The 12,405-nt window shown below is 39.1% G+C and overlaps 1 protein-coding gene across 1 annotated transcript in view; it reads left to right on the top strand.

The window, feature by feature from the left end:
* The window catches only part of PTEN (phosphatase and tensin homolog), a 117,286-nt gene that overhangs the window by 90,409 nt on the left and 14,472 nt on the right, over positions 1-12,405 (top strand). Inside the window, exons 7-8 of the mRNA XM_029911378.1 lie at positions 8,085-8,226; positions 10,696-10,862. Coding sequence (XP_029767238.1) covers positions 8,085-8,226; positions 10,696-10,862 — 309 coding nt within the window. The remainder of the gene's footprint in view (positions 1-8,084; positions 8,227-10,695; positions 10,863-12,405) is intronic.

Here is a 12,405-nt window from a genome sequence, read left to right as displayed (position 1 = left end):
TATTTCATGTGCTGTTTGAAGATTTATAGTTCCTGATAAATTAAAATCCTAATTGACTTAGTGAGTTGGAAGTAGAATATGGCTCAAAAGAACAAACTCCGGCCCAAGACAACCAACTGCTTTTTTCTTTTGGGGCAAAAACCAAAAATTGGCTTTAATTTTATTCTAAATTCTCTGCCCAAAGTAGGCCACAATATGCATATAGCCTGCTTAGTGGTTCAGATCCCAAGGGACAGTAACTAGGAAGAGTTTTGAAGTTAACAAGCAAGGCAAATTAATTCTCTCAAGGGTCTTGTGGCACTTAAAGACAATGTAGACAGGAAGTATGAATCCAATTGCAAGAGGAAGTATTACTAATTGAAGAGTATAGCTGCCAGTATTTTTATGGCTCACTTTTCCAGTATGTCTATATGGAAGAAGTTTCCCACCAGCCCCAGATGAGTAAGAGAAGCTGAGGCTACTCTTGAATTTCCTACACAAAGGAAACCTATCTGTCCTACTCTTGGCCAAAATAATGGGAGGACAGGGCAGGTGCTGCCTCTGGCAGGAGCCATTTCAGATTCTGTCAGTTATCTGCAGCAGAACTTTGTTATTAGATACTTTGGCTCCAGAGACAGTAGAATGTATCTAAGCCCACTAAAGAAAACTTGATGCCAGAAATACAGGCCATCAGCCCCTTTCCACCTTGAAGTCAAAGTTTAACGTCCCAAAAAAATATGGACAGACAAAAGATTAGAAGTGAGTGTTTGAAGTAGTGGATAGACGATAGCACATTAGTTCTGTTCCCCTGTGTCAGGGTTCCCTCCCCACTCTGAACTCTGGGGTACAGATGTGGAGACCCGCATGAAAAACCCCCTAAGTAATGGTCTCAAGTTGCAGTGGGCGTGGTTTAGGTTGGATATTAGGAAAAACTTTTTCACTAGGAGGGTGGTGAAGCACTGGAATGAGTTACCTAGGGAGGTGGTGGAATCTCCTTCCTTAGAGTTTTTTAAGATCAGGCTTGACAAAGCCCTGGCTGGGATGATTTAGTTGGGGGTTGGTCCTGCTTTGAGCAGGGGTTTGGACTAGATGACCTCCTGAGGTCTCTTCCAATCCTGATATTCTATGATAAGCTTATCTCTACCAGCTTAGGTTAAAAACTTCCCCAAGGCACAAATCCTTTCCTTGTCCTTGGACGGTTTTGCTGCCACCACCAAGTGATCTAGACAAAAATTCAGGAAACGGACCACTTGGAGTCCCTATTTCCCCAAAATATTCCCCCAAGGCCCTTCACCCCCTTTCCTGGGGAGGCTTGAGAATAATATACCAACCAATAGGTACCAAACCCTTTGGTTTTTAGGACACTAAAAATCAATCAGGTTCTCAAAAGAAGAACTTTATTATAAAGAAAATAGTAAAAGAATCACACCACAGTTACAAAAAACAGGAATAAAACTACCTCTTAGCATAGGGAAAATTCACAAGCTAAACCAAAAAATAACGCATTTCCTTGCTTTACTTACAATTTTTGTAATCTTAGATGCTCATTTCAGGTATGTTTTTAGGAGATGTTTTTTCCTGCCCTGGTCTCTCTCCCCGTCCAAACAGGGAACAAACAAAGAGAGCATCAGCCCCCCCCCCCCCTCGCCTTCCCACTCCCCTCCAGATTTGAAAGTATCTTCTTTTCCTCATTGGCCCTTTTGATCAGGTGCCAACTAGGTTATTTGAGCTTCTTACCCCTTACAGGTAAAGATTCAGTACAGCTACCCAGGAGGAATTTTATGCTACTCTTAGCTGTATGTTTGACACCCTGGAAAAGGGATTTATCATGTATCCTCTACTCTTGGACCTAGGATACCAGAATATAATGCTTTCTAAAATTCAACATAAAAAATGTATTCATACAAACATTACTTTTCAGAGTCAATAATTATTTCAGGAGATCTACTTCCTCCTTATTGTAATTACAAAGAGATCTGGAATGCTTCAACCAGTGGTTGATCTGGGAATGCGTGGCTTTATTGCACATAGCGATTTTAAGATGGACATTAAAGCATCACTGTGACAGTGAAGCCAGGGAACTTTCCTGCATGTTCCCATAAAAAGAGGCACTGGCATCCACATCTAGTGCCTTCTCAGAGGTGGGTCTAATAGTAGCTATGGCACTACTAGTAGGTGCAGACTTGGTCCCAGATGGAAGCAACCATGACAGTGTTATAGTTTGGGATGTTTCATTCAAGGGCCCTTTTTAACATCTGTCCACATCTTGATGTTCCTGTCTTTGGAGGAACGGCTCTTTGAGCCAGTGGAGTTGACGTCACGATTGTTAAACATAGTTCTGTCTGAATAGATCAATGGGTACGAATTATGTTCTGATTAACATATTGTACTCAATCTTTGGGTGATATCCTGTGTTAAATCTGGCAATGCTTGTAGCTTTTGATGTTGGTCGTGCTACCCCAGTGGAGAAGCTACTAAAGGGACAGTGTTGGAAAAAAACTTGCGGGTTTTGCTTTTCATGACATACTGTCCATTTTATGGTGCAGAAGTAAAGGGGTAAGGAGCATCAGCACATTTAGAGTCAGCTCAGGAAGACCATCCGGGCAGAAATGCTCCATATCAGTATTTTGCAGCGTTGGAACTTTGCGTTCAAATCTGTTTATTTTGTCTTCTGGTACTGGTGTAGAAAGACCATATCAGTGAATTCAAAACTCTGGCACATGTTTCAGTAGATCTGCTTCTGTGGGCATACACTTGCCTAGCATCCATACAATAAACTAGTCTATTGGGAAAACACCCAGCTTCTCTAAGGAACGATATAGATACCAAGGTGGAAAAAATATATTTTTTTAAATCAAATTTTAGAATTTAAATGGGATTTTTTATTAAAACTAACCTAGTTATAATTAAATTTGAAATGACAACCTATGTTAAGGCCGGAATTTATTGTAATTTGTTAATCATTTGAATTAATTAAAGGTTGGCAGCAAATATATACAAAATAATTTTTAAAGAAAGTCAAACCACTGCACTGGTGGAAGTCACTAGCTAAGCACCTGGTACGAGGGATTGTTGAAGTGTTAAACCAGCTTTTTGACATCAGTAGCCTCATCTGCAGGTGCAAAGCCAATATTTTCTTTATTTTAGTTTATTCAACTAGTTCAGCTCACTGACTAGTTCAGTAAAAGTTAAGAAACCATTTGGGTGTTGAAAAGGCAGGAAAGCTTGTTTTCCTCTTCCAGTCTCTGAATAAAAACCAGGCGCGTGAGAAGATCTACTAGTTCTAAAATTTTTGAAGGGTGCAGTGACCAGAAACTGTTAAATTCATTCACTACAGATTCTTTTGTTTAATAATTGTTAGTTTTAAATGCAAAACACATTTTTGATAAACATTTTTCTAATGCATCCAGCACATAAAGGTAGTTTCATTTAATTAATAAAAAATGAACTTTTTGTACATTTTAATTGAATTTTAATTTCTATCCAAATAGAGCTTAACAAAAAACACAAATAAAAATAGTAAATAAGAAATGCTTCATTTACCAGTTTCTAACCAAATAAGCCCAATTTATTCAGATTCTTAATTTTTACTTTAATTGCTTAACTGCATAGATATAGCATGTCCTCTTGGTTAGCAAACAGAAACACTAAATTTAGTGCACAAGCTCTATTTAGTTGCAAATCAATGTGTTGTGATGGTTATCAAGCTTTCTTTAGGAAAATAACTCAAATACAAATGCAAATCAAAATCTATTTAAATCAAGGTTTCCCTGTTTGCCAATTGAAATCATGATTAAAATTAATCCACCCTAATAGATTTCTCCTTTTTTTTTGTCATAACTCTTTCTTTAATAAGGATAAGCAGACATTCCATGGACTTGATTAAAACTCTCAAGTATTTTTTTTTTCCATAAAACTATACCACTTAAGCAAATCTCTGCTTTTTTCCCCTTCTGCTTTAAGGTCCTCAGGAAGGCAACAACAAAAAAAAATTGATATTCCACTTTAGTGTACCTATCAGTGTGTTAGGACTTGAGGCATAAAGACCCTGTCCTTTGAGAATAAGAGCCTTGTTGATTTGAGGCATAATTGCTGTCTGGGCTGAAAGAAAATTGGTCTTTGTTTCCAAGATGTGCCAAGCTGCCACTTGGCAAGATTGGTGGTTCACCATCTACAGTAACTCCTCACTTAGTTGTCCCAGTTAACGTTGTTTCGTTGTTACGTTACTGATCAATTAGGGAACGTGCTCTTTTAAAGTTGTGCAATGCTCCCTTCTAATGTCGTTTGGCAGCTGCCTGCTTTGTCTACTGCTTGCAGGAAGAGCAGCCCGTTGCAGCTAGCTTGTGGGGGCTTGGAACCAGGGTGGACCGGCAGCCCCCCATCAGCTCCCCGCTCCCCTAAGTTCCCAGTGCTGCAGCTGCCCAGCAGGCTATCAATTGTTGGCAGTTCAGCTGTCCCTCCCCCCTCTGCCATGTGCTGCTCCTGCCCCGGGCCCCCCCCGGGGGGGGGGGGGGGGGGGCAAGTGGGGCAATTTGCCCCGGGCTCTGCAGGGGCCCCACACGAGAGTTTTTCGGGGCCCCCGGAGCGGGGTCCTTCACTCGCTCCGGGGGCCCCGGAAAACTCTCGTGGGGCCCCGGCCCCCGGAGCGTCTTCTGCTTTGGGTCTTCGGTGGCAATTCGGCGGTGGGGGGGTCCTTCCGCTCCGGGACCCACCGCCGAAGTGCCCTGAAGACCTGCGGTGGGGGGTCCTCCCGCCCCTGGACCCGCTGCCGAAGCGCCGGGTCTTCGGCGGCAATTCGGTGGCGGGGACCCCCACCGCCGAAGACCCCAGACCCCCTGAATCCTCTGGACGGCCCTGCTCCTTCCTTCTGCCTTGGAGCTGCTCCTAGACTCCTGCTTGCTGTGCAGGGGGGAAAGGGAGGGGGCTAATATCAGGGTGTCCCCCTCCCCCCTGCTCCTGCATCCTGCTTACCCTTTCTCCATATAGAGCGGGGGGGACACAGACGGAGAGAGACAGAGAGCTTGGGGCAGCAGCTGCTGTCTCAACTTCCTGATCCACTTAAAAAGACAATGCACTTAAGAGTAGGTCAGCTTACTTAAAGGGGCAGTGTGCATCTCTCTCTCCCCCACACACAAGGTGTGTGTCTGTCTCTGTCTGCTATGCTGTCTCCCCTCCCTCCTGTTCGTGCTGCCTTGATGAGAGGCTACATTAACAACAATTGTTAACCCTTGAGGGCTCAGCCGAGTTCTAGTTCATCATTTAGGAGCAAGGCGTTCCCTGGGAAATATCCCTCCCTCTTCCACCCTCTGACTTCATCACCTCAGCCAAGCTTCACAATCATCATAGCTGTGAACGGTATTAAATTGTTTGTTTAAAATTTATACTGTGTGTATATCTATATAATATATAGTTTTTTGTCTGATGAAAAAAATTTCCTTGGAACCTAAACCCCCCCCCCCCCAATTAACATTAATTCTTATGGGGAAATTGGATTCGCTTAACATTGTTTCGCTTAAAGTCGCATTTTTCAGGAACATAACTACAGTGTTATGCGAGGAGTTACTCTACTTGAAGTATATTTGTGCCTAAGTTGATACAGCGTTCAGAGTATCGACTATTACCATATAACTACTACTTCCTCGGTCTGGTCTCAATGTTACCTGTCTTGGTAAGGATTGGAGAGATTCCTGTACAAAGTGTGTGTTCCAGAGTGGAGATGATATAAGTAGAAGAGGAAACTTTTTCCTATCTGTTTTTCTATGTAGCCTCCCCCCTTCTGAAGCTCTGCCAAGCTGCATGTTAGTCATTTTTAGGCTAAGGGTTATATTTCCGAATTTAAACAAAGTCCAGTCTTGTATTAGGAAAATATTTAAAAGCTTCTTTAAGAAATGGATCTGATAAAGCAGCTGTTGAGGTGATGCCTGAAGTCAAAACCTTGTCACCAGACTGAGTTGTCTGACAGCTACTTGCAAACATCCATTGTACAGGTACCATAGGGGGAAAAAATCTATTGTATGTAGTATAGAAACATTTGGAGTTGTGTAAGTCCTTATTTTTGCAGCATTTTTATAAAGGCAAAAATTAGGGCTGTCAAACAATTTAAAAATCATGGTTATTTGTGGTTTTAATCACACTGTTAATAGAATACCATTTATTTAAATATTTTTGCATGTTTTCTACATTTTCAAATATATTGATTTCAGTTACAACACAAAATACAAAGTGTACAGTGCTCACTTTATATTATTTTTATTACAAATATTTGCACTGTAAAATAGAGAAAATAAATATTTTTCAGTTCACCTCATACAAGTACTGTAGTGCAATCTCTTTATTGTGAAAGTGCAACTTACAAATGTAGAATTATTTTTTTATATAACTGCACTCAAAAACAAAACAGTGTAAAACTTTAGAGCCTACTAGAGTCCACTTAGTCCTATTTCTTGTTCAGTCAATCGCTAAGACAAACATATTTGTTTACGTTTATGGGAGGTCATGCTGCCTGCTTCCTATTTACAATGTCCCTGAAAGTAAGAACAGGCGTTCGCAAGGCACTGTTGTAGCCGGCATTGCAAGGTATTTACTTGCCAAATATGCTAAACAGTTGTATGCCCCTTCATGCTTCAGCCACCGTTCCAGAGGACATGCTTCCCTGCTGATGATGGCTTCCATTCAATAATGATCCAAAGCAGTATGGACTGACACACGTTCATTTTCATCATCTGAGTCAGATGCCATCAACAGAAGGTTGATAATCTTGTATTGATACCTTCTTTACGTTTTGTCAAATCTGCAATGAAAGTATTCTTAAATTGAACAACATATGCTGGATTGTCATCCAAGACTGCCATAACACGAAATTTGTATGGCAGGATGTGGGTAAAACAATGGAGCAGGAGAAATACAATTTTCCCTGAAGGAGTTCAGTCACAAATTGTCCGAAGCATGAAGCAGCATATGAATGTTTAGCATATCTGGCACGTAAATACCTTGCAATACCATAAAAGTGCTGTGCGAACGTCTGTTCTCACTTTCAGGAGAAATTGTAAATAAGCGGGCATCATTATCTCCCATAAATGTAAACTAACGCGTTTGTCTTAGCGATTGGCTGAGCAAGAAGTAGGACTAAGTGGACTTGTAGGCTCTAAAGTTTTATATTGTTTTGTTTTTGAGTGCAGTTATATTAAAAAAAATGGTACATTTGTTAGTTGCACTTGCACAATAGATAGATTGCACTACATTACTTGTATGAGGTGAACTGAAAAATATTTTATTTTACAGTTCAAATATTTGTAATAAAAAACAAAGTGAGCACTGTACACTTTGTATTCTGTGTTGTAATTGAAATGCATATATTTGAAAATGTAGAAAAACATCCAAAATATAATAAATTTCAGTTGATATTCTATTATTGTTTAACAGCGCAATTAAAACTGTGATTAATTGGCAGACCTACAAAAAGTACTTTCAGGCCAAATGCTGCATGCCTCTTCAGAGTTGAGATGTTTCCTAAATTAACATGTTCAGCTTCATACTAGTTACTGAGACCAAAATGTTTGTGGACATATATATACATGCAAAAGACCTTTCTGAAAAAAATTATAGCTAGTTTTCTCTTATTGGAATGTGAATATTAATATGTACTACTTCTGTCTGAATCCATATACTGTAAGTTACATACAGTTCAATATAGTATAATTCTGTAGGGAAAATATTGACCATGTTTTGCCACTAATTTTGTTCTGAAAATACCAAAAATGAATAAGCCAGGATATTTTCTGAGGAAAAAAATGTATAGAGGACACCTTCACCTCTCCTTTCCCCGACCTCCAACCAGGAAATTAGTTTGGAGGCAATTTTTCCCCTTGGCTAGTGCATTTAGTCTTTCCACTAATGGGTTTGGGGTAACTTTTTCCAGCCCCTGATTTCCAGCAGTGAAGATATTACCATAAGATGCATAAATGTTGAACTTGTGTCCACTGTGACTTTATACTTAAAACTGATTTTATTAACTTGACTTGAATTATTAACAGGCAGGAGCCAATTAATGTGAACACTAATTAATGGGTTGGATTGTTTTTGAAGTTTGGTTTCTCTTTATTTAGGGAGTAACTATTCCCAGTCAGAGACGCTATGTGTATTACTATAGTTACCTGTTAAAGAATCACCTGGATTATAGACCAGTGGCACTGCTGTTTCATAAGATGATGTTTGAAACAATTCCAATGTTCAGTGGCGGAACTTGCAGTAAGTACCATTTACTCCATATTAATGGATCTTATCTGTTAAAATGTATAGGTATTTGAATTTGTGTATAGTTAACTTATGTAGCTCCTTGTGATTGAGGCAAAATACTAATGCCATTATATAGCAGGGCCAACTTACCTTTTTAAGCAGTAGGATGTCTTAGCAGTATAAATAACTTTGTTTAGAGTCTTGGAATCTGTTGGGTTCAAATCCTGGCAGGAAGGGGCTATGCACACTTTCATCCTTGCAAGAGTTCCAGGTAGTCTGTGTGGGATTGGTTTTACACCACCTTACAAACAGGTGCTGTTTCATTAAACTTTAAATTGGGAAACATTTAAAGTTGTTAAGAAGTTAAAAATGCATTGTTTTGGTTCTACAAAAGTCAGTTGAAAACACAGCAACATAACTTTATTTTTCATCAGTAAGTATTATTTCAGTATTGGTTCTGTGAATGGACATAGACTCTCAAATGCAATGAGATCCCCATGATTGTTGAACCAACTCATGACATTTTTCTTCTCAGTGGTCTCTAAAATATGTGATTCTATTGGATATGTTATGTCTATTTGCTTCTTTCTGAAGGAAGGGCTTATTTCAGAGGCTTATAAAGTAACATATCTAGCCAGATGTAAGTCTGTCTGATTTGCAAATAGGCTGTATATTGGAAAGCAACTCAAGTCACCTGACAATTTCTTCTTTAATGAAAATCTGTATTCACCTTTGTCTTTGAGACTGCAATTCAAAGTAATGACTGCATGGTAGCATGCATTCATTTTCTATTAATGTACAAAAATGTTGCTTTCCATCATTTCGGTATTGGAATTACTGTAAAGGGCAGTATACTGAAACTAATGCCATTGCAATATACAACCTGAACATACATAGACTTAAAAAAGTAACCAAGTGCAGGTTTTTATAGCAATACCTAAAAACTAGCTTGATTTGCAGGAACAGGAAGGGAGGAGGCTGTCTGCAAACAAAAAAGAGAAACCACCAAAATGGTAAAGTGAAGATTGCACAGATATATTTGCAAATATCTGTTCAGCAAAATTCAGGCCTCATCATACAAAAAGTTAATGTTAAGTTTTTAAATTATCCTTAGATGGCTTTCTACATTAGTAATCTGCGTATAAGTTTAAACCTGTACTTTTTTATACGCTTCTCTATTACGTCTACTCCTGGTGAGTTAATGACTTAGACAAATGCATTGAAATACCACAATGTGTTTTCCTCACAAAAGTGTGATTTCTATGAGGTTTTAAATTGCATTTCAGGTAGCAAACCTGTAATTGACTACTTCTTGAATCTCTGTATGTTCGGTTTGTACCTGTTATGATGGTATTAACTTCAACAGGCATAAAGAGCTAAATATTACCACCCCTTCCATGAGTTCTGAGGCCCCTGACTCAGCAGGATCAATGTGGTTTTTCTGCAGAAAGAGTGGTGGTGGCAGGATTTGAAGACCCTGTATGTGAGGGTTTGAGCGAGGAGATGCAGTTGCAAGTGTCATGCTATTCAGCCCTGTAGCTAGAGTGCTCTGGCTGTAGACTCTAAAATTCTGAGGCTGCAATAATAGATTCAAAGTTGCTTCACAGTCAAGTTCCCCAATCCTTTAGATGCCCAGTGAACAGCCTGGATTAGATAGTAACAGATAGGATTTGACCTAAAGTGTGTTTCTAGTCTTAAAAGTGATTGTGATAAAGTTGCTGGATTTCATGTTTTTCTTTCAGTAATTTCTAGATCAAGTATGCTTAGTTTACAAGTAAAAAAGATTTTCTATCCCTGCAGACTTAACTTGAGTTAAAAGTTAAATTGCTAATGTTTTATGGATTGTTGCTAGCAGTAAAGTTTCTGTGGGCTGGATTAATTCAGATTTCATAGCCCTGTTGTCATTGTCAGTGTGTTTGTACATTTGTCGAGGTTCACATTTTTGACACAGTAATTGGAATTTAGTTAACAGTTTTGTTTACGTGTAAATCAGAATAGAATCCAGTTTATTCTGGCACAACTGTCTTGGCTCTGCAGTGCAGAAAGACTTAAAAGGTAGAAAACTTACTTTTGTCATTAAAATAAGCAGACACTACTATATTTGTCTTGAATATACAAAGGGATCAAACTATTAATAAGTTGCCATTTTTACATGGTCACTTCTTACCATAATTTTATTATAAATTAGAGTGTAGAATAAACTTCTAAGCCTCTTACTGTGGTATCATAGGTTGAAATTCTGACATTACGAGAGTTACAGGATTCTACTAGGCAATGTTTCTATGCTTTAATGATTTGAAAGATCTTTCAGAAAAGTGGTGGTTTATTTTCTTGTTTACCATATCACAGTGGATAGTTCTAAATACATACTTTTAAAATCTGTTGTACATATTGTAAATGATAATTGTGAGTCTAACCCAGGTTTTGACAGTTAAAAGGTATTACCTGTGAAATAATACTCTTCTGTGTTTTACCATGCAGATCCTCAGTTTGTGGTATACCAACTAAAGGTAAAGATATTTACATCCCCTTCAGGACCCCCAAGACGAGAAGATAAATACATGTACTTTGAATTCCCTCAACCATTGCCGGTGTGCGGTGATATTAAAGTAGAATTCTTCCACAAACAGAACAAGATGTTGAAAAAGGTTTGTTCTCTCTATCTAGGGAAATATTGTAAAGGTGCAGTGCAAGTAGGAACTGGGTGCTTCTGTTGTAGGGCTTAGGTCTATTAGGAGTTCTTTTCAGTGGCGAGGGTAGCTGCAGAGTTGAAGCCTCTGACGTCTTGTTTGCCAAAATCCTGACTCCTGCCACAAAACTAATACTGGCTAGTTTGAGAACCCTTTTGAAAGAAGGATAATGTGTGTGGAAGGTAGGTAAAAATTATGCTAGAGAGGTATGCATGCAATAGCATAGTTATGGGGATACCTAACTGAAAGAGGCAGTCCTGTTCTTTTAAAAAAAAATGCCTGTACACTCTTATGTGGTGGATTAGCTTTCAGAGAAGCTATGGAGAAGCATCTAAAGTGCTAACAGGCATCTGAGATCTTAGTTTATGCTCATCAGGAGACAGAGGTAAAATAAGTTTGGGGTTTTTTTTTTTGGTTTGACCTGTATAGGGGAGGGAGTGAGTAGTTGAGGGCAAAAGGTAATGTTTAGATTAACTTGGAACACTTGCTTTTCACTCTTTTATAACCAATTCTATATTTAATTGATAGCCATTATTGCAGTGTCACAATACAGGGGCAAGATTTGCTGCCCAGAGGAGCTTAGATTCTGAGTTAAGACAAAACATAAACAAGATAGTACTGGAGTAGTTTAGGAGACAAGAATGCAAGAGATTGTAAAGCAAGGAGATGCCATCATTTTATAGCCAAATGCATACATCTGATGTCTGTGAATAACGTGTATGCAATACATTGTGGTGGGATATAAAGGTTTTATCAGCTAAATTTGTGGATGACTAGATTACTGACAATTGGCAAAGCTACGAACAAATTATGCATGTCATTCCAAACAAGCGTTAACCTGTGTACTACTCCACCATGTATCCTGTATTCACTCTGTTACTGTTTTGCAAATACACCTCTACCCCGATATAACGCTGTGCTCATGAGCCAAAAAATCTTACCGCATTATAGGTGAAACCGCGTTATATCGAACTTGCTATGATCCACCGGAGTGTGCAGCCTCGCCCCCCCCTCTCCCCCCCGAGCACTGCTTTGCCAGGTTATATCCAAATTCGTGTTATATTGGGTCGCGTTATATCGGGGTACAGGTGTAGTTGTGAATTTTAAACTTTTGTATTTAACTGGGACTATTTCTTATTTCTCACCTGTTAAACCAGGCACCTTAGTTCAGGAGAAGCTACACAGGGCTCAGAGAGCTATCAGAATTTTCTAGAAATGTTTAAAATTCCTTTTGTGAACATAAAAAGTAATGAATATAAGGCACACTGGTAGGTGTGGAGAAAGTAGCATCAAGGGGACTTCCAGTTGTATAGACTAGTCTAAGAAAGGTGGACATATGGGAAATAAAAAAGAAAACAGAGGTAAGAAGAACAGGAGTACTTGTGGCACATTAGAGACTAACAAATTTATTAGAGCATAAGCTTTCGTGGGCTACAGCCCACTTCTTCGGATGAATAGAATGGAACATATATTGAGATATATATACACACATACAGAGAGC

The sequence above is a fragment of the Terrapene carolina genome, unplaced genomic scaffold (assembly GCF_002925995.2).
Source record: "Terrapene carolina triunguis isolate 2854851 unplaced genomic scaffold, T_m_triunguis-2.0 Scaffold95, whole genome shotgun sequence".
Lineage (NCBI taxonomy): Eukaryota > Metazoa > Chordata > Testudines > Emydidae > Terrapene > Terrapene triunguis.
This window is presented reverse-complemented; position numbering and strand designations above follow the sequence as displayed.